Consider the following 21,431-nt stretch of genomic DNA (forward strand, 5'->3'; position numbering starts at 1 on the left):
ATTTCTTATGCTGAAGTGTACGATGTGTTGCATACCTATTTACAAACAATTCCTTTAAATTTAATTTTTTAAACAATTTTTAACACAAAGAAAGTGATTAAACAAATTGCTCACAAAAGTGAATTTCGACCACTCGAAGCAATGGTGCTAACAGTTTCGAGTTCATAATGATTGATAGGGGGGGGGAAGAACTAGTGTTTAATAAAATATTTTTCTTACCATAATTTCTAAGTTTGTAATACTCCAGGCAAACAGTCGGGTTCTAGGGGGCACAGCGTAGTTCATTTGTTTCGATCTCTGCACATATATTTCAGCATTCTTTTTTTTCAAACTATCATAAAGTTCTTCCACTTTTTTGGCTGGTAAGTGTAAATGAGTTTTACACAATTCCTCAATCTACAAAAATTTATTTAATTATTTAACATTAAAATTGTTTATTACCCATTTTTATTAATATAGTACCCTTTCTTTAAGCATCTTCTGACGTTTCAAACTTTCGTTGTATTCGTCAAGCAACAGTTCGTAGTTATCTCTTAGTTTTACTTCGAATGGATCATCTGCCATTTCAAAGATAAATTCTTTTACCTTAAAAAGTCAAAATAAAGAAATTATATTTTTATTACTAAAAGAAAAAAAAGCTGCACTTCTTGAATTACTTTCAAAACGTATTACTTCTTTTTTTTTTAAATCATGATAAGTATTCGATTTAAAAATTGGCTTTTGTATATTATTTATCAAAATAAACACTTACATTTATTACAAGATCACTTGGAAGAGGACTATCCGTGGTAAAGGGCATTTTCTTTCTATTGTGAACAATTTTAAGCCATTTAAAGACTGAAACAAATTCGTTTCTGTAAGCATCTGCAAAATTGTGTTGATATGGAAAGGCAGCTCGAAATGAATCAATAGAAAATCCCCAAGGATTATTCCATCGCAGTTGTATATTTTCATTTTCCAATCTTTCTTCAAGCAGCGTTTGATTCTCTTTCACTCTAGACAAACTCAATCCCAACAAAGTAAAAATTTCAGCATCATCAATTGAAATTGTACCCGTCTTGTTACTAATGGTCAAATTGTCTTTTGTATGGGACACCGTCATATCATCTACAATAAAAGAAACAGGACTTAAAATATTAATTAATACTTCATTTTTCTCATTAATTATTCATTTTAATAATTAATACTTACAACAGACAACAAAACTTCTTTTGAATTTTTGTTAATTATTATTACAATTATAACATTTTTTTATTAGAAGGGTTTATTTTTAATTTTTGTTTTTACAGGACCCTTTTTATATTTTACTTACCAATTGTAACCTTTGCTTTATGGCTTGGAGATATTTGTATATGAAATCCAAACATTCCGAAAACTCTAAAATTGTAAATGCATTCTCGTTTTTTATTCGGTTTCTGACTGAGTAATTTCGTGTTTTTGAGGAATTTTCCCCAGAATTCCACGCAGTCCCTCCACAAATACAAAAGTTTTAGGTGAATATTTGTAGTCCAATACACAACAATTTCTTCAAGTAAATGCAAAGTAAATTCTGAACATTCAGCATTTGTCTTAAACTCTACTTGGGTCATTTTAACGTAACTGATGTACTCAGATATGTCTTCAGTTCTGATACAATTGAACCCAGAATCCTTGCTTTTGACTGTGAGCATTTTGAATCCTTTAAATTGGGCTGTTGTACAGTCTATTGATTTATCCAATGATACGGAGTTGAGGCGAGTAACCACAAATTCTATAAACAAATTGAATAGATAGCCTTTTTGCTTTTGTTCACCAATGGGGTAAAAGATTTACCATTTTCCTGGGTTGCAAAAAATAAATTTATATGAGATAAGGCAAGATTTATAGTTATATACTCTTGGAATTTTGTTTTGCTTGACCTGTGAAGATGCTCAGTCTCTTTTGTCTGATAGTCCCTCATACACCTAAAATGTAAACACAAATTAGTTTATGAAACTTTAAAAATATAATAAATGGTTACTTTAATGTTAACAGAATGTACTCTGCAGCATAAGAACTCCATTCAAGTTGCAATGTATCAAGTAAAGATTCAATTTTGATTTCTGAATTGCCATATGTTCCAAATTTAATATTAATTTGAATTGAATTTTTAAAACCATTCTCGATTTTGTTTTTATCTTTTATAGGTAAACATACATCTTATCGTATCATATTGTTCGAAAACTTTGATTATAATAGTCGCAATGTCTCTAATAGTAGTACTTATATATTTGTTTTTGTGATAAAAAATTTTCTTTTAAGGCCAAAAGAGACCTCGATGTACATTTTACAATCCCCGGAATACCGTCTCAAGAACAACTTATCGATGGACTGTTAGATTTCGGACTTAACGCTTTACAAGTAGCCACAGAGGTACAGGAGGCACTTAGCCACCTACAACTGCCCACTTTTGGACGAAGAAGACGAACCGTTAATGAAAATGACATCAAAAAGGACGACGAAAATTTCAACGGATAAAATTAATGTCGAAAACTAATATATGAGTAATCGTCTGTGTAAAATTAGATACTGTAAATTTCAAATTAAAAAATTGAAGAAAAGACAATATACAATTGTATATATTAACTGTATTAATGTAGATTCTTTTTCTAGATAAAAAGTTGATTATGATTATATGGTATTCCTATTTTTTATTAAAAAGTTGAAATTTTTCATTTTGATATGCTTTAATTTTTAAAAGATAATAATTAGTACCTTACCCCTTTTTGGTGCAACCTGCTCTGCTCCTACAAGCTGACCGCCTATGTAAAATTGACGTATTACAAGTAACGGTTGGGGGAAGTCCCTTAGTTGAAACTTCCAGTCTTTGCACTTTAAAGAGACAAATCTACACCACAATGTTGTAAAATCAATGCCTTCTTCAGGCCATGGACTGTCTCTATCAATTTCCCTCATGACGTTTATCACATTTTCAGTGCCATGTATCGAAGGATCAGCCAAAACCTATTTCATAATTTATTATAGAACTTCTTAATATATGCCACATAATTTTCAAATTTAAAATAAGTCGTTATTTGTAACTTTTCTAAACTTAGAAAAAAATGAAAACAATCGACTTTAGTAGTAGTTACAAAGTTAAATTTTAATTTTGTTCAATAAATACTTATTTCAAATAGTNTAATAAATGGTTACTTTAATGTTAACAGAATGTACTCTGCAGCATAAGAACTCCATTCAAGTTGCAATGTATCAAGTAAAGATTCAATTTTGATTTCTGAATTGCCATATGTTCCAAATTTAATCAGTGTCATTCCTAGGTACACGGGAGTACCCCAAACGTGAGTTTTCTTCGACGTCGCCGGCTCTTGAGTCCACTCCTTAAAACTCCACCAAAAAGACTCGACCAAGATCTCCAGTTGCCAATGACGATTGGATAAGACCAGTCTCGGAATTAAAGACGCGTATTTCGTATCTAAAATGTATATATGATATTTCCAAATCTACAATTTTTAAACATCAATGAACCTCTTGTTTCCAGGGCTTGTTCGAGAATAATTTTTGTATGACTGAACCCTATTGAAGAATGATTCCCATTGAGTTTTACAAGGGACGAAACGTTACAAAATTCTGCACAACCGTTTATCATAACGTTGGTCATTAGTTTTTCTAAAAAACCGTCGCTGGGTTTCTTCTCTTTACGACCCGTTTCCTTTAAGGGGGGTTGCGAGTCGATGCTGGATGACCTTGCGATTAGAGCCTTTTTAGAACCTTGTAAAAAATTGGTACGAATCCACTTGTTGAATGTCTCGTGGTTATAAGTTACTGTTAGCGTGTTTAGCTTGATATAAAGATTCAAAACGTTATCTTCGAGCTAATAAAATTCATTAAATCCAAAAAGTGTTTTAAAAGTAGTATTAAAGTTTTATTACCCTCGCATCCAAAGACCAGCTTTTTAATAATAGCAATCTTTCCCTGCTGTTTTGCACTTGTAAATCCAGCAATTGTAATGAAAGCCTTAATTGTGGCAACAAATAATTATCAAGGTCTGAATTATTAACAAATTTACTACTGATAGTAAAAGCTTGCAGAGCAGACACAAATTCAGTCCTACTATTCTCGTTTACACCTCGAATAGAGACATCTTCCATTTTATAAACGAAATTCTAAAACGTGTTTTATTGACATCAGTAAATGATAATATTTTCTAACAATATTTAACGCTTACTTTAGGAATAATTGGATAAATTCGATCATAAAAATCATATGAAACTTTATTATCAGATGGTGGTATATGTGAAGGCTCTCTCTCTTGAACCAAAGTATAAAAACCATCACTTATTGTTGTTGTAGCTTGAGAGACGGTTAAACTTAATTTCTAAAATGTATTTATATATTAAAAGTTACACTATTAATACAGGAAGTTATTGTGATCACTATATATTTACCTCTACTGATAACGGCCCTTGTGCTACAAGAGTAGCTTCCATATTTATTGCAAAACTAAGCTCTGCCAGACAGCTATTGTCAGTATATTTATTTTCTGGATGGCGTAAAAGTTTGGCAAATACTTCTGTAAGATTTGCATTCACAAGCAATGTTTTGGCATTTTGAACTACACTACCATCTAAATGCAATTCTGTTGCAGTAGCATGTACAAGAAAACCAGGCTCTTCTGAATGAAGAATCATTGCAGAAATATTATAAATATGTACAGCCATAAACTGCAAATTTTAAATTATACACAATTTAGAATGTTAATTTCAACTGAAATACCAACTTGTGCAAATGTGGTGATGAAATGGGGAATTTTTTTTTCTCTAAAATCCATGTAAATTTTTTGATTAGATACCCTTCCCCAATCTGATTCAGATTTTCCAATGTCCTTATTAACACGCACATCTTTCACAACAAGAGTGACTAGCTTTGTGAGCTCCGAATTAAAGAAACTACTTTTAATACTTATTTCATCAACTTGCTGAAAGAAAACATTAAAGACTTATATTAATCTTCTTAATCTTTAAAAAAGATACCAAATATTTAATAACTTACGATTGTAAAACCGCTTTTAGTAATGCTGACATCATAAATTTTAAGGTAGGGAACACCTATCCTTCCTATCTTTATAATTACTTTAAACTTGTGTTCGAATATGACTGCTATGACTTTAGGTAAAATCCTATTAAAAAATTAACATAAATTAGCAGTTCTTGTCGTATAAAAGAACCGTAATAACCAAATACAAATGTAAGTGGAAAACAGCTTACCATGAAGTAACAGTATATATACAAATTAAAACAAGAATTAATACTAAAATTAAATGCATTTTTTGCTAACAGAAAAGCAAAATCGCTCTATTCTTTTACATATTTTTAAATAATTTCGATTCTAACCACATCATCTTTTATAATAGCTACATTTGACATCGGTTTGTTTATTGCTTCAAGGTCACAATTGTCAAATTTATATTGTGTCTATATATACAGTACTTTGATTCAATTAATTTCTTCAGTAGCATTTTGCTAGTAGCTTAAGCTTAATAAGTTTAAATTAATATATTTATTATAGTTGAAATATTTTGGATGTGCATTATATTTTAAGTTAAAAAATGAATTATCAAAATAGTAATTTTTAAAGAAAATTAAGACAAATTTATCGGCATTGATACAATAGACACAATTTGTTTTCACGTTATGCAGTTGGTAGTATCTGTCAAGTTCTTCCAGTTTTGTAAACATAGTAATACTGACGTTTATAAAGTTTAATACTTTGTGAGAGTAAAAATGGTATGTAAAATTTATTATTTTATATCGAAAACATCAATTTCCGTAGTTTGTGGTAGATTGGCTGTTTTGTATCTAATTTTAATATTTTTTCACATAAAAATTATATTTTTCTTATAACTGCTATAATTTTTATGATAACTTAGAGGTTATATTTTCTAGGCCAAACGCACGAAAAAGGTAGGAATTGTAGGAAAATATGGAACTCGTTATGGTGCTTCTCTCCGTAAAATGGTTAAGAAAATGGAAATTACTCAGCACAGCAAATACTCTTGCAGTTTTTGCGGAAAAGTAAGTTTAAATTTTTAAATACTAATGTAACTGGTTTCTTACTCCTAAATCCATTTTTAAAGGATGCCATGAAGAGATCAGTTGTTGGTATTTGGTCCTGCAAACGTTGCAAACGGGTAGTTGCTGGTGGAGCCTGGGTATATTCAACAACAGCTGCGGCTTCAGTCAGGTCAGCTGTTAGACGATTGAGAGATGTTAAGGAACAATAAACTGTAGGTTAATTTACATACAATAAATACCTTTTTAAGTTAAAAGGGTGTTTCTTTGGTAATTGAATGTATGATCAGATAAAATATTCCACAATTGTGTGTTATTAAGGAAAAGGAGTTGGAAATATTCGATTAGGATTTTCATCATTAAGACAATGTTTGCTTTCAAAATCGACGCTTTAATATTCTGCACTTATATTTAGAATAAAATAATTTATATTTTTCTATTCCAATGAGAGTAAAAGAATGTCAGCACATTTAAAAAACTAAGTGCTTATTACCTCAGATAAGTATTTGGTAATGATATTAAAGGTCTTTGATAAAAAAATTACTACAAGTACCATAACTAAAGAGAAGAGTCAGTCATGTATGTACTTACAAGGAATTTATTCATAAATATAAGGCACTTGAAAATTACTGAATTGTTTGAGAGTCAATATGGACAAATCTATTTGATCTGTTCAGTTCCTCTTGCTACTATTGATGAATTTACAGAATTTTGTAACAGTTGTTTTAACTCAGGGCATGAAGCATCGTTGTCTGAACTTTCTACGTCACTATCAGAGCTGTAATATGACGATTTTTCACTTTTATGATTTTTACTCTCATTTTCGTCATTCGTGTCGGAATTAGACTGCAATTCTTTAATGTGAAGCCCTACAATGAAAATATTATTACCATAACGAAATACTGTTAAACAGTAATAAGTTACATTAACAATTAAGACCTAAATATGTATGCTCAAAAAAAGGCAGAAAACTCATGATAAATAACATTAAACGATTCATTATTTAAAAATGGGCTGCCCATAATAAATTATGTAACGTAAAATTCATCATTTTTTAACCCTACCCCCATGTAAGGAGTGGCCTGACCCCTTACTACTCCGTTACATAACGCGATTCTGGATTCCCCCCAATTACCAATTGGCTTTACATAACTTATAGACAGCCCCAAGGTTAATTTTTTGTCGTATTATTGGGTATTAATTGAATTACTCTTCATATAATACCTTGTCTTAAAGACTTCATGATAAGCTGGTCGCTTAAATCGAGATGATTATTGCTGTGATTATTAACAACTACGTTGAATTTACTTTCTGAATAAGTAACAGAAACGTTTTCTTCTTCGCTCCGACTTCTTCTTAAATTCTTATCACCAGGAATGATAAGCTTTTTGGTATTGGAAAGGAAATTATTCAAGTTTTGATCGTCGAGTCCTGCATTGGCACTGCGACGTTTACTCAAATTCGGCATGTTCTTCATACTCGCGTTGTTGCTAAACATGTTCAGCAATTGGGTACCCAAATGAGAGTCCAAACTTCCGCTACTGTTACGTTTCGTGCTTGTTTTTGAGTAACGGCGTGAGGTACGAGAGCCGGAAATAATTTCGTGTTTTCGACGGACCTAAAACAAAAGTAAATTGTTTATCAGAAGCAGAATTCTATAAGAACTAAATTTCTTACTCTGTTGTGTCGTCTCCTGGCGTTAATTTTCCTAGTGGCTTTAAGTTCAGCGATTTGAACCGACAACTGACTTTCCCCGGAGTTCCTCCGACTCTCGATGCTGATATGCTGCAAACTATAGCTCATTTCCGAGTTACTAGATACGGAATAAGTGGCCACTTCGTTTGGAACTGCCCCCCTACGATTCACGAGTCTGGGAAGATTGGCCGCCCACGTGGTGCTCAATTCGTTGCTTGCGGCGCTGTTGAGGTCGAAATGCAGACCCACCGGATCGGAATGGGGCTGGCACTCGATCGAAATCTTGCGGCCCTCGTTAAACTTTTTCCGCTTTTCAAACGCTTGTGCTATTATTTTGTGCTTTTGAAATTTTATCGGCTCTTCTACTTCGCAATGAAATTTTCTGAAAGACAGGACGATTTTGAAAGGGAATATTAACGAACGAGTCCCATAAGGTGCAACGATCCAAGTATTAAAAAGGACTCGATATTCACTTAAAAGAAAGACAAAACAATAAAATATAACTGAACTAAAAGATAGTTTGCAATACTTGGACATGTAAATAAATCAAAACCTTATGAAACTCGTTCTTTAAGTATTATGATTTTTTATCGTTTCCTATGTCATACCTTCGTACATATCTGGTCCAAGCGTGTAATGTGGCTGCACACCATACCCAGGATGCTACAGCTCCACCGGCCCCAAATATAGCCAGAAGTTGCAACTGTAACATTGCCACACTAGGTCGAACTTCTTTTCGACAATGGGAATGGTCTGTACTAAGACTCGTCAATTTACATCTGAAAATAAACTCAATAAAGACAATTGCATATGTAAGATACAGGGTATTCACTGATAAACTTGCATTATATATATATTTTTTTTATAAACAGTATTCAAACAAAATAATGAATTATAGTACATTTTTAATTAGAGGATATTATTAAAAAATTGTACTAAATTTCAAACATACTATACTTAGAGGTACGAGGAAAAAATAAATAAATAATATAAGACAAAGAAATAAAAGCAACTTACAATATAAACTCATGCAGACTTTTGTCCCAAATATGTGAATTCATAAAAACGTAACCGTGATAAATAAAAGTAATAATGCAAAAAACTATTATAAATAAGGTAAAGACCCCCATTCTGACTATGTTTGAACGAATTTTTCTACTAGAGTGCTCAGAAATAATGTCTCTGCTGTCTATTTTTACTTTGATAAGTAATATAAGTCCTGAAATAAAAGGAAACAATTTTTAAAAACAACTTGAATATTAAAAAAGTAACAAATTAATTAAATTCGATAAATAATTTAAAAATATATGCGAGAGTGTACTTTCGATTTCATTCGGTGGCGTTTACCTCTGGTAATAATATAACCAGCAACAACCATGGTAACAGCAAGCGGGGCAAGTAACAAACCCGCACGAGCTGCAGGATTAACAAATCCTACAAAACAAATCCCTAAAACATAATCTCCATCAATTTCGCCTAAAGCCATCGTCGTAATAGTTAAAATAAGAGGTAAACTCCAAGCAACTAAGTGAAAATAGGCCCTCTTTTTATCCACTCTATCTTGGATTTTTCCTGCAAAAAGAAAATAAAAAATTATATATTTTTCTAACTGTACAATTGTAACTAATTGTACCTAAAGCTTGTAAAGAGCTCATATACCAAGAATACGCGAAAATAACAAACCAAACCATTCCTGCCACAAAAAAATAATACACCATGACAAAAACAACTACGCAAGACAGGTTTTCATTTGCACTGGGCTCTGATTTCCGTAATGTTCCATCTTTTTTGCATACAATGTCTTCCCGAGTTTCTGAACCCAAAAATTGTATCATCCAGCCACAGTAACAGATCAGGAAACAGAAATTTATGTAAAATATTGCAAGAGCAGGATATTTTTTTGCGGTTTTCCAATCTATTATAAAAGTAACAATTGTAAAAGTGTTGAGAGAAATACATATCAGGACACAATAGCCAACAAGTTTATGTATTTGTTGTTGCTCATTCTCAGTGTAAAGCACATCTTTACATTGAAGACCGCAATATTCAATTTCTACAAAGTTAAGATCAGAAAATATGTTTTTTTAGAAAAAAAATTACAATTACCTTTATAAAACCAATCTGAATGTTCAGTTTTAACTAATGGCTCCATACAAAATCCAGTTAAATTAAATTTAACTTCGTGAATATCGTTTTTACATCTTGGTGGAAATAGATTGCTGTCACTACATTTCATCATAAAGTCTGAAAATATACCACTCCTATGCAAAATTTTACAAGGTCCTGAGATTATCCTGCACATCTCTTTTGAAGCTAAATATGCCTTTCCATTTTCACATTTGGGCATGTACAAGGCACAAAGAAAAGGTTGAATAACAGCCCAACATTTAGGAATGTACCGTAGATACTGGTAAAGTTGCAACTTTTCTTGTACAACTTCTTGAGAGCTAAGATTTATCAGGTCTAAAGTGGTGCTAGAGTACGGTAATTTTATCCCCATGCAGGTGTTGTACTTGAGAGGTTGGCATGCAGCAGGTCGGGGGCAATATCTCAATTCTAAATCTAAGGGATGACTGTACATAAAAGGATCTCTGTTAAAATCGGCTCTTCTTGCATTTCTCGTTTCCATCGTTGTTACTAAATTTTCTTCGTTTTCCGTTAAAGCCTCGTTTTCCGTCACAGTTCTTATTGAACTTTTGTTTGATGTATTATTACTGCATACAAATACGATTTTATAAGTGATTACTATAAATAACACGAAGTTCATTGTCGTCTTGTTTTCGAAAAATAACTCTTACACTTTTTCCACAGTTTTGAAGGCACTTTTTGATCAATTTTCATTTAAAATTTACGAGTTTAAGCCATTTTAAAAATTTTATATTGTTAACAATGCACTTGCCGCTACCTGAACATGCTTTCAAATGTTTATGGTCTGCGCGACGAAGACAATTGTATAGGGCAAAAACGATATAAGAAAGAGATGGAAGGACCACCCACGTGGGTTATTCGCTCCTTCGTAGAAAATGAGTCGAGTGAAGACTGTAAAAAAAGAAAACAGTGTAGAGACCACACACAACAAGGTTAATGTGCGATAAAGACAACAGGCAAGCAATTAGAAAGAAATGAAACAAATCGAACATAATAAAAAATTAAGTTTCTCGCATTAATTAATATAAATTTAGATAAATCTGTTTTTACGTCTTACATATGATTAATTTACTGAACTGATTCTAACTACATCAAGACGAACAAAGTTACACTTATAAATGTAGGTGAAGATTCGTCGTACTTTAAACAATACTACACATTTAAATATACCATTAATTAAGTAATTAATATTCTCAGAATGTTTAAAGTCTTTGTTGCTAATTTCGAATAGGTATGCTTCGCATTTTTTTTTAACACGCAGCAATGTATTACGATAGTTACGAAGTTTTTCTACCAAATTGAGAAGTTACCATAAAAGAATGTTTTTATTCACTTATTTAAGACGATTAAATGTAACATTATGTTTTTTTATGCTTATAAAATATCAAAATATGATTAAAATGGTAAATATCCAAGAATTTTAAGTATTTTAGTTTTGATCTTAGAACCGCTAAATGTGGGTATTGAGGACGTTCTAAATATTTTTTTTATAAAGGAATTTCTAATTTTATCTCACTAACATTAGTATTTATATATAAAATACCTCTGAATTTTTAAAATGATCCTAATAAATGTACCACATAATTATTTTTGAAAGTGAAAAAAAAATAGACCATTACCGCCAACTTTCAACACACTTTCACCAACCTTACAACAGCAACATTACACTAGTGTATTGTCAAAATTTTGACTTGCACGTCACTCACTAACAAATTATTTTCAATAAAGTGTTTTCTTGTGAGTCATTGGTACTGTTATTTTTATTTTGGTAGGATTGTAGAATTAAAAGTAGAAGAACATTTAATAACAGAAATATGGTATGTATTTTAATTAAATGGGATATTTTACAGTTATTTTCATTCACCTACAATGATAATTTGTCACACCCAAATGATAAGGAACATAACTCAAACAACTTTCTATACGTATTGAAATTATTTTAAGAAAAATAGCATTAATTTCTTTTATTAATAATTTTTTCAGTATAAAAAGTAAGATAAAATTTATACCGATGCACCTAACCTCCAAATTATAACATTTTTTTTTTCTGTTTTCATTATAAAATAGGGTGAACAGCAATTTGATTGTGCTTTGGATTTAATGAGAAGGCTACCGCCTCAAGAAATTGAAAAGAATTTAGGGGATTTAATTGATTTGGTGCCAAGTCTATGTGAAGATCTACTATCTTCTGTTGATCAACCTTTAAAAATAGCAAAAGATAAAGAGTCGGGCAAGGATTACTTACTATGTGATTACAACAGAGATGGGGATTCATACAGGTGTGTAAGATGTAAATTATATTTTATTAATATGTTTCAAATTCCTTGTTAAAGAGTAATGTAATCTTTCATATTTTATTTCTGTAATTAGGTCACCATGGTCAAATACATATGATCCCCCTCTTGACGACGGTTCTATGCCCTCTGAAAGGTTAAGGAAATTGGAATTAGATGCTAACTATGCATTTGACCAATACCGTGAAATGTATTATGAAGGGGGAGTTTCATCTGTCTATTTTTGGGATTTGGAACATGGTTTCGCAGGTAAGGCCTCTTTAAAGTGTAAAAATCATTATTTTCTATAACAATTAACTTGAAAATTTGCCCGCGTTTAGGCGTTATATTGATAAAGAAAACGGGAGATGGCAGTAGAAAAATAAAGGGATGTTGGGACTCTATTCATGTTGTGGAGGTGCAGGAGAAGAGTTCAGGTAGAAATTCACATTATAAAATGACTTCAACTGCGATGCTTTGGTTACAAACAAACAAGCAGGGCTCAGGCACTATGAATTTAGGGGGAAGTTTGACTCGCCAGGTAAGTTATTGTTATTTTAAAATTACTTGACATATAGTAAAATTGTTTGGGTTATAAAATTTTCACATTGGGGGAAGTACCATTTCCTTTTCTGTATCTCTTGATGTAATAATATCTTTAGTATAACATCTGACAATTGTTAAAATCAAAGTTGCTATTGCTGCATGATTCGAGATAAAAATGATACCTAATCCACGATTAGTGATTTACATTTATTTATTATTAATATTTAGGCACTTTATCGATTATGTAGGGTCACTTTTAAGTGAAATTTTCGACCAATTAACTCTCAATAGTATTAAACTTTGGGTGCTAAAATAAATGACGTGCCAACTTTTTAAACCACAAAAAATATTGTAATTATTAAACGTGTTAATAAGTTTTGAACGCATACAGAGAGAGGGACAGAATTCGTTGCAATCAATCAGTAGATAAAATGTAACGAATGTTATTAATTTAATTATCCTTTTTTTGTTTTGTTTCGCGGTTAACGAGGGTATTTTTCAATTCTTCTTCCTGTATTACGTTCTGGTAAAGTATTATGCTTCTTATAATATCACGTCTTTTTTATATCGCAATCGTCTATTGAAATTATGTTTTTTTTTTTGGTAAAAAATATATTTTTTCGCCTTTTTTTTTTTGTAATACAGAATGTTTGATTAGAAGCCGCCTAAAACTATTTAAATAGCTTGAAACTGCAATTTTATATTATAATAAGTAATTTCTTAAAACAATGGATAAAAAGCCCTGACCAAACTAATATGTATTTTTGACCAAACATTCTGTATTTTTCTGTAATTTTAAAATTTCACGTGGCTCAAATATAATGAAATAACTTAATTTGGTACTTTCCTAAAGAAACGTTTTTACTACTATTATATGCATAATAAATGACAAACACGCCTACACACATTTTAATTTTTTTTAGTTATTAATTGAAATTAAATTATTGTTCTATGAATGTTAATGTAATTATTAAATGAATAAATAAAAACGTACTTTTATAGTTTTTCGTGTCATTTCATTTCATATAATTTAACTATCAGTCACTGTGAGTTTCGAAACTGTTAACACTATTGCTGCGAGTGTGAACAATTTGTTTAATCACTGTTTTTGTGTTAAAAATTGTTTGAAAAATTAAAAATTAAAAGAATTGTTTGTAAAAGGGTATGCAACACATCGTACACGTCAGCATAAGAATTGCTGATACTAACTTTGCTCTGTGCTGACAGCACTCTTTCTTTTATATATAATAATAATTTAATTACTCAGTATTAACACTACAGTAGACAGAAACAAGGAAAAACGTAATTTAATTAAAACACAATAAATTAATTTCCATTAAATTGTAAAATCTAAAGTACAGAACCAACATTTTCGTTTTAGAACTCTCTTTAAAAATTACAACAACTCTGTACCAATTAGACAAAGGGAAATTAATTAATCGTTTTGGGGGGAAATGTAGTTTTTCCTACACCGTTTTAAGATGTTTTTTTATTGGTTGCTCGCAAAGTTCTGCAGAAGTGAAGAATTCTGAGTCCATTACACCAAAACAAAAACATGTCTATAAATTATATTAACATTAAAGAAACAATCTCACCTGGTGGATTATTTTCTGCTCAAAATCTCTTTAAACGGGAATGGGTACCTCCTTGGTTGTAGCAAGAAGGATTTGTTCTGTGCTGTAACACCAATTCTTAATATTTTTCGATATCGAACACCACAGTTCTCCGTGATGAGGTTCGGCTGCAAGGCATCTCTGTTTTACTTCAGCCTGTTGCTCGGGGGTTCCGTGTAACTGTTCAAAACGGTACCAGTAGGCCCACGCGTCTCCTAAATCTGGTTCTATTTTAAGAGTGCGTTGAAACCACTCGCGACATTTCGTAATTTTCCTTTCTGACCAGAAGAGTTTGCTTACGGCCAAAAGTACATGTGGATCATGCTCACACTTTTTCAAAGCGTCCACCTTTATAAAAAAAACAGAGAGAAGTAGGCGTTATATACATAAGGTTACGGTAGGTTCCCACACACACGTCATTTTTTTTTTAAGGGGACTAAAACTAGACCTACCGATTTTGCTTTCCTTTGTGGCCTGTTTTCTAGGAAAATCGATTCGGCCCACAGGTAACCAGAATCAGGACATTCTTGCAAAGCTTTTGCTATCATGGGCATAGCGATGTCTTTCATTCCTGCTCGAATTTCGACCCTAATTGCTTCCAACCACAAAATATCGTTTTTTGGATTCTTCAATCGTGCCCTTTCAAGTACAGATCTGGCCTTTGTCAAAAGACCTCGCTTTTCTTCAAGGCGGGACAATAAAAGCCACAACGGTATTGAATTGGGACATTTCTTGATCTACAGCAGGAAAACAATTTAACTTATTGCAATTATATAAAAGTAAATGAACAACTAAATTACTTATATATTGTTGTTTAAGTAAACAGTTATACTAAAACATTAATTACAGTATGGTGTTAGAGAACTCTATATCGTTGTTACCTTTAAATTTTTACAATAAATAAAAAATACGTTATCGATAAAAAGTGGCTCATACCCCTGAATTGTAAGCGTCAAATGCTTTGCTCACTTCTTGTTTTTGTTCATAGATTTGTCCCATCATCATCCATAGTTTGGGAAAGTCAGGGAAAACTTTTAGGGCCTCGTCTAACAAATTAAGGGCTGCGTCAAGGTTATTCAGGGCCCATTCCAGTTTTGCGCTTTTCATCATCACCCTGGGTGTAGGAGCAGAGCCTAATAAGGAATACAAAATAAAATTACTCTTTTTATATTTACGAACTGAATGGTTATGTTATTACCTCGAGCTTTGGCAAGTAGTCTTCTGGCCCTCTCATATTCGTTATTTTCCGATTCTAATTTCACGGCGGCTAACCAAATTTCTTCGCTGTTGGGATTAGCCTGGAAGGCCAATGACAGAATTCCTCTAGCTGCTGGGACATCACCGGCCAACCATTTACTTTTTGCTCCCATTAACCATAAGACCTAAACATACAAAGTACAAAAGCTTAACTCATACACCTGTGAAAAGAAGCTATCAGTAAATAGATTTTTACCTCACTTTTTGGACAATGTGCCACAGCTCTTTGTAAGAGTCCCTCCAAGCTATCCCTTGTCCCATGGTTTTTCTCAAGATAAGCAGCTCTCAACCAGATGGACTTCTTTGAAGCAAATGTGGTTAGGGCGTGATTGTATACTGTGCGCGCACATTCATAAGCACCTTGTGTAATGCACTGCAAAAATAAAACATTCGAATATAATTTAAAATGTAAATTATCATAAAGAGCGTACATTTTCAGCGTCTTCCATCCAGGTATGCTTCTGGTCTTCTGGTTCAATTCCATAAGCAATGATGCTCTTCACTATGGCTCGACAACAGTGTATGTGACCACTTTTTTCGCTCTCTATCGCTTCTTTGAACCAATGTTCTCGATTTATTTCAACACCATTTGCGCTTAAGGAAGTCAAAGCCCTGTCAATGATCCGTTCCACCATATGATGATTTCCTGATAGTGAGTTGAAACATACAAGCATTAAAACAACACTCCTGTGGAAAATATAATTTCAAGTTCTTACCATGAGCTTCTTCGAGTTTTGCGGCCGTTACCCAAATAGATTTGTCTGTCGGTACATTTTCTCTGGCTTTGTTCAGAACTTTTCTTGCGTTGTCATACGTTTCGAGTTTTGCGAGAGCCAACCACAATTCGACAGCAGTGGGACAACATTCTACAGCTCGTGAGAGTAAAATTCGGGCATCGTCGGGGTTCTCGAGTTCCACCGCCGCTTTCCAAAGCCTAACAGAGTTCGGAATGTGCTCCAAAGCTTTGCGATATACACGACGTTTCGCTTTTATTTCCGTTTCAAGATCTGCAGCTTTAATCCAGATTCGAACCTATTTATTTCGTTGCTTTATTAGTTTTTAATTTGGTTTATTGTAATTTTCACTTACCGATGTCGGTATATGCCTTGCAGCTTGGGCGATAACGGCTTTGGCGGTGTCAGGGGGCTGCAAACGGGCCGCCTCCAACCACAAATCTTCACTTTGAAGATTAGTTTCGCAACCTTTCATTATTAAATTTCTTGCTGCTTGTATTTTACCTATGAATAATTATGTATCAAAACAACAAAAGAAAAATAAGTAAAAGTCATAGGTAAGAAACAAAGCAAAAATAAGATAAAGTATTATAGTCATTAAAAATCTATTTACAAATCTCAAAAAGAAACAACAAATTTCTACTGTAGACTGAATAAATAAAAAATATATACAAAAACAATAAAATGTATACCTGTAACTTCTTCTAATCGGGCACTAGCAATCCATGCAGGAGGGTGATTGGGGTTGGTTTCTCTGACAGACTTTAATAGAAGTCGTGCCTTTTTTATGTCATTAATATCACCACCATATGTAGGAATCATGGACTGAAGATCTGTTAAGTAACCTTTTGGATCAACAACTGTTTGACCCGTTACTGAATCAGAGACCTATGAAAAAGCAGAAAAACATATTATTATTTCAATGCAAATTGAAAAACCTTAATTATAATCTTACTTGCGACAATTTTACATTCATCAAGGTGTTCCTAGCTTGTCCAATTTTTCTCAAGTCCATATCACCAGTTGGTGTTAACATTCCTAAAATCAATTTAAAAGTTTTATAATGTTACAACCATATAATTGTGGAACTATACCTGGTGTGCTGACCCCTGGCATCATGCTGGCTAGACCAGAGTTTGGATCTATTGAGCTGGATGTGTCACCCCCCAAATTCCTGGACAATACACTATCAGGCAATGGTGTAAACTTCTCTGCCCTAGGATTCCTTTGTTTTCTATTTCGAGCATCTCCTACATCAGGCACACTTCTCCACTCATCTTCAGAAACATTGACTAAATCTCTTTTCAAATCCGAGAACTGTTGCTGAATTTTTGGCCTTTAAGAATAAATTCATTAAAACTCTAAGGTAATCATTAATAAACTTTTAATTGGTTTGCTTACCTTTCCTGTCTGTATCTTTCAAGTTCTAGTTTAAGACGCTTTTCTCTATATTCTTTTCTCTTTTCGTCCATTCTTTTATCAATACTCTCATATATAGCATCAGCTTCAGCATCATCTTTATCATAAGGATCCTTGGCAAATAGCGAGCCCCCATAACCACTAAATTCATCATAGTTTGAATCATTTAAATCTTCATCATCCTACAAAGGCATAAGTTAAAAAAAGAAAACAAAAAATGTAAATCCGTTACTTTATCCTCTTCTTCTTCCTCTTTCTTTTTAGGTCGTTTTGCTGCAGGAGGTGCATGTCTGTCATCTCTACAAATGGGTAAAAATTATTTGTTAGAAAGTAAATATAAAATTATAACTTACGAAACGTCGTTGGCATCTCTTGCCGGACCGATATCAGAACGTGTTGTGAAGCCAGTTGCACTAAAAACAAGTAATTACTAATTTGATTTAAATACTCAATCAAAATGTTATCCTTACCCTCTTCCTACACCTGCAACATAACCTAAAGGAGCTGGAACACCAAGAAAATGCTTCTTATTCTTGTTTACCAATGCAGCTGGAGGAGTAGTCATTGCAAGTTCTTATAATATTTTATTTAAAAGCTAAAGCATTATTTAAATAACAATTTTTTTGCTATCGTAAGTTAGCCGTTTTAATTGCGTTTATCGTTGGCCTAAGGAAAAGTAGGGTTATATCTATCTATGGTTATATCTGTCAAAATGTCAAAAGAGATAAACAAACATAGATAATGTATAAATAAATAACAATAGAATAATCATATACAAATTTGGCAAAGAATCGATTCAATTAATAACCGACGTTATTTTATACAATGAAACAAAGATCTATTTAAACTTAATATAATAATATGAAGAGTAAAAAAAAAATAGCAACTAATTTCTATTCAAGCTTTTCGTTCACGTTACTTGAACCACAATGAGTTTTTTTTTCTCTAATTCCATAGATATTCAATAAGTAACATAAATATAAACTTAAAAAACATAAATATAACCTTAAAAAAGTTTGAAAAGTCTAAAAACTTATTTTACCTGATAATGAGCACTTATCTTTTATAGAAGTAGATAAAACAAGTACAATATGTTTTTAAATAATCTTATAAAATGTACGTTTTGCTTACTAGCTTTAATTAATGCAATAAGTGTTAATGGGACGTTGTCACCTAAGTCGCCTAAATCGAAAAAAGGGAAACATTCCGTGGATAAAGTGCACTCAGGTCCTCAAAATCAAAATGTGAAGGACAAAAACCTTATAACACAAACTGTTAAAATAGCAGATATTTTAAGCAATTATCAGGCATTTTTTAAAGAAGTCGATGCTTATAGTTTTGATGGACTTGTTTTAGGTTATGTAACACCGGTAAGCAGACCTATTAAACATTTATTATTTCTTGCTACTTTCTGTTTTTATTGATATAACGTTGTAGTGGAATAATCACGGTTACGATGTAGCGAAAATATTCGGCAATAAATTTACCCACATTAGTCCAGTGTGGTTGCAAGTTAGATGTATAAAACCTGCACAATATGAGATAACTGGTACTCACGATGTAGATAAGCAGTGGATTTTGGATGTTAAAAATGCAGGCAAAGAAAGAGGAGTTAAAGGTAATAAGTTCCTTATGTTTCATGTTCTATTTAATTGTGAATTTTTCTATATCGTAGTTGTTCCTAGGATTCTCTTTGATAAGTGGTCCTTGAAAGATTTTCAACAACTCTTGGGTAACTATAACGAGATGTACGCCTTAACTGCTGCTATTGTTGAAAGTTGTAAAAAGTATAACTTTGATGGAGTCGTTTTAGAGGTGTGGTCACAAATAACAAACAGATTTGATGATAGTTTACTAGTGGATTTAATTAAACATATTGGTAGGTTTGAAATTTATTTTCCTTTTGAGAAGGATGTATTTATGATTTATATTTCGGTTTTATTAGGGAAGAAATTTTCTTCTGAACAATTGGACTTATTTCTGGTAGTTCCTCCAAAGAGAGGTATGCAAGAGGAAATGTTTACTGGCAAAAATTTTGATGATTTATATGATTATGTTACCGGGTTTTCTTTAATGACATACGATTTTTCAAATCCTCAAAGACCAGGTAAATAATATAAATATTCTTGTATATACCTATTAGATTTTACGTCTAATAATTATTGTACTATTTCAGGTCCAAATGCTCCTTTGCCATGGGTTAAAGATTGCATTCAGTTTTTATCAAGTTCTCAGGAAAAACGAAAGAAAATTTTAACGGGTCTTAATTTTTATGGCAATGCCTACACTCCTAATGGGGGAAGTCCTATTGTGGCTCACGATTATGTTGAATTGCTAAAGAATTCGCGAACTAAGGAACTGAAATTTGATCCAGAATCGGTGGAACACTTTTTCGAGGCAAAGTAAGAAAAAATTTTTATTTATATAATATTTATAGGATANGAAATTGCATAATATATTTTATGTATTTAAATTGTAGGAGAAATTTATGCATAACAGAAAAAAGTACAATTCATTTAAATAATAGTTAGGCAACTCAAAACCCGTAAAAGAATGTATTAAATGAAATTTATTCATTGTTAATAAGTGTCTTAATTAATTTTTATCAACGTTATTTGTCATTATATATTTATTAACTCATTAGAATCATTAAATAAAAAAGACACTGTCCATGTGATGTAAAAAACTGAATTATTTTCAATGAATTTGCTTTTATTTATTTCAGGACTGATAGTGGACGCTCAATAGTTTTTTATCCTACATTACATTCCATAAACGAACGTATAAATTTAGCTAGAAAATATGGGACTGGAATATCGATATGGGAATTAGGGCAAGGACTTGATTATTTTTATGATCTCTTGTAACACATGTGTTATTTGGAATGTATGTTGCCTTTATAAATAGAGTGAAGTAACACTATTTTTTTTTTGAGACAATATTAACGCTTTTAAATAGTGTTGCTGAATTATGGTGCTGTACAGAAAGATTCGCAACATAAGATACAGCTAAAAATTTGGAAAAAGATTCAGGTGAGAAACAAAAAAAAAGAATTTTTATTACCTTAATTTTTTAAACTAACCGGAGACAATAAATATGTTTTCTCTTTACCTTTTTCGTTGACGTCCCAAATAACAACTTTGGCTTTAATTGTGGCAAGTCTTACGGCTAATTCTTGTCCTACTCCCCCTGCTCCACCTGTTATAACGACCACTTTATGTTTTAGACTTTTTTGTGACCTAAAGGCCGTGGGGGTCACGCTTAAGATTAACGTCTCTGTCACATAGTACGCACTCAGGACTAGCAAAACCATACATTCCCAGGCCGTAGTAATTACATTTATTATATACGATGATAGCCATTCTAATGTGGACATTTCTGAAAAAAAATGAACTATAAATATTTAATAATAATTAGTAAATAATTTTCGATTTAATAAATTCTGCTTTCTACTTTTAAACTTAAAGAAAACTGTAAGGGTGGAAAAAAAGGGGATGATTTCCGCTTTTAAGTTCTTAGCTTAAGTTTGTAAGTATAAATGGCAATGTTAAAGTCGATTTTTACGTAAGTAAATTTAAATTATTATGTATAATTAAAAGTGTTAATTGCTAAACACACATTAATTAATTAAATCAATTACATAAGCCTTTTTTGTGGCTAATTAACTATCTTTCTTTGTGGGCTATAAAAAATGTACCA

The 21,431-nt window shown here is 32.0% G+C and overlaps 6 protein-coding genes across 8 annotated transcripts in view; 3 read left to right on the forward strand and 3 right to left on the reverse strand.

The window, feature by feature from the left end:
* LOC108732552 (protein KIAA0100) overlaps positions 1–5,386 on the reverse strand; it is a 13,720-nt gene extending 8,334 nt beyond the window's left edge. Inside the window, exons 1-14 of the mRNA XM_025976054.1 lie at positions 5,244–5,386; positions 5,029–5,155; positions 4,757–4,954; positions 4,425–4,700; positions 4,205–4,354; positions 3,909–4,142; positions 3,505–3,850; positions 3,268–3,451; positions 2,000–2,095; positions 1,813–1,943; positions 1,313–1,750; positions 752–1,107; positions 463–585; positions 220–396 (exon numbers count right to left, since the gene is read on the reverse strand). Coding sequence (XP_025831839.1) covers positions 220–396; positions 463–585; positions 752–1,107; positions 1,313–1,750; positions 1,813–1,943; positions 2,000–2,095; positions 3,268–3,451; positions 3,505–3,850; positions 3,909–4,142; positions 4,205–4,354; positions 4,425–4,700; positions 4,757–4,954; positions 5,029–5,155; positions 5,244–5,302 — 2,895 coding nt within the window. The 5' untranslated portion in view covers positions 5,303–5,386. The remainder of the gene's footprint in view (positions 1–219; positions 397–462; positions 586–751; positions 1,108–1,312; positions 1,751–1,812; positions 1,944–1,999; positions 2,096–3,267; positions 3,452–3,504; positions 3,851–3,908; positions 4,143–4,204; positions 4,355–4,424; positions 4,701–4,756; positions 4,955–5,028; positions 5,156–5,243) is intronic.
* A 267-nt stretch (positions 5,387–5,653) lies between these two features.
* Positions 5,654–6,304, forward strand: LOC108732597 (60S ribosomal protein L37a). The gene is made up of 3 exons (XM_025976090.1): positions 5,654–5,762; positions 5,922–6,050; positions 6,113–6,304. Exons 1-3 carry the CDS (start codon positions 5,760–5,762, stop codon positions 6,257–6,259), a joined length of 279 nt encoding a protein of 92 aa, XP_025831875.1. The 5' UTR covers positions 5,654–5,759; the 3' UTR covers positions 6,260–6,304.
* A 113-nt stretch (positions 6,305–6,417) lies between these two features.
* On the reverse strand, positions 6,418–11,014 carry LOC108732594 (protein smoothened). Its single transcript, XM_025976088.1, has 9 exons — positions 10,948–11,014; positions 9,849–10,781; positions 9,376–9,795; positions 9,090–9,314; positions 8,760–8,961; positions 8,351–8,521; positions 7,725–8,124; positions 7,272–7,665; positions 6,418–6,916 (listed from the first exon to the last, which is right to left on the reverse strand). Exons 2-9 carry the CDS (start codon positions 10,507–10,509, stop codon positions 6,708–6,710), a joined length of 2,682 nt encoding a protein of 893 aa, XP_025831873.1. The 5' UTR covers positions 10,510–10,781; positions 10,948–11,014; the 3' UTR covers positions 6,418–6,707.
* A 530-nt stretch (positions 11,015–11,544) lies between these two features.
* On the forward strand, positions 11,545–13,347 carry LOC108732596 (F-actin-capping protein subunit beta). The gene is made up of 4 exons (XM_025976089.1): positions 11,545–11,707; positions 11,958–12,169; positions 12,261–12,433; positions 12,505–13,347. Exons 1-4 carry the CDS (start codon positions 11,705–11,707, stop codon positions 12,732–12,734), a joined length of 618 nt encoding a protein of 205 aa, XP_025831874.1. The 5' UTR covers positions 11,545–11,704; the 3' UTR covers positions 12,735–13,347.
* On the reverse strand, positions 12,175–18,419 carry LOC108732593 (pre-mRNA-processing factor 6). 3 transcript variants are annotated; one of them, XM_018463472.2, is made up of 16 exons: positions 18,203–18,419; positions 18,086–18,145; positions 17,965–18,031; positions 17,715–17,914; positions 17,408–17,649; positions 17,269–17,351; positions 17,006–17,201; positions 16,669–16,817; positions 16,296–16,611; positions 16,011–16,225; positions 15,776–15,952; positions 15,521–15,704; positions 15,259–15,455; positions 14,775–15,059; positions 14,305–14,670; positions 12,175–12,313 (listed from the first exon to the last, which is right to left on the reverse strand). In XM_018463472.2, the coding sequence occupies exons 1-15, from the start codon at positions 18,295–18,297 to the stop codon at positions 14,335–14,337; spliced, it is 2,802 nt and encodes a 933-aa protein (XP_018318974.1). In that variant the 5' UTR covers positions 18,298–18,419; the 3' UTR covers positions 12,175–12,313; positions 14,305–14,334. The 3 variants fall into 3 exon arrangements, with proteins under 3 accessions (XP_018318974.1, XP_018318977.1, XP_018318973.1); XM_018463475.2 differs by lacking the exon at positions 12,175–12,313 and adding an exon at positions 14,001–14,237 and having other exon boundaries at positions 15,292–15,455; XM_018463471.2 differs by lacking the exon at positions 12,175–12,313 and adding an exon at positions 14,001–14,237.
* A 308-nt stretch (positions 18,420–18,727) lies between these two features.
* On the forward strand, positions 18,728–20,654 carry LOC108732577 (chitinase domain-containing protein 1). The gene is made up of 6 exons (XM_025976072.1): positions 18,728–19,102; positions 19,170–19,350; positions 19,408–19,611; positions 19,678–19,839; positions 19,909–20,134; positions 20,458–20,654. Exons 1-6 carry the CDS (start codon positions 18,824–18,826, stop codon positions 20,597–20,599), a joined length of 1,194 nt encoding a protein of 397 aa, XP_025831857.1. The 5' UTR covers positions 18,728–18,823; the 3' UTR covers positions 20,600–20,654.
* Positions 20,655–21,431: the final 777 nt, after the last annotated feature.

Source organism: Agrilus planipennis, unplaced genomic scaffold (genome assembly GCF_000699045.2).
Source record: "Agrilus planipennis isolate EAB-ADULT unplaced genomic scaffold, Apla_2.0 scaffold71, whole genome shotgun sequence".
NCBI classification, from domain to species: domain Eukaryota; kingdom Metazoa; phylum Arthropoda; class Insecta; order Coleoptera; family Buprestidae; genus Agrilus; species Agrilus planipennis.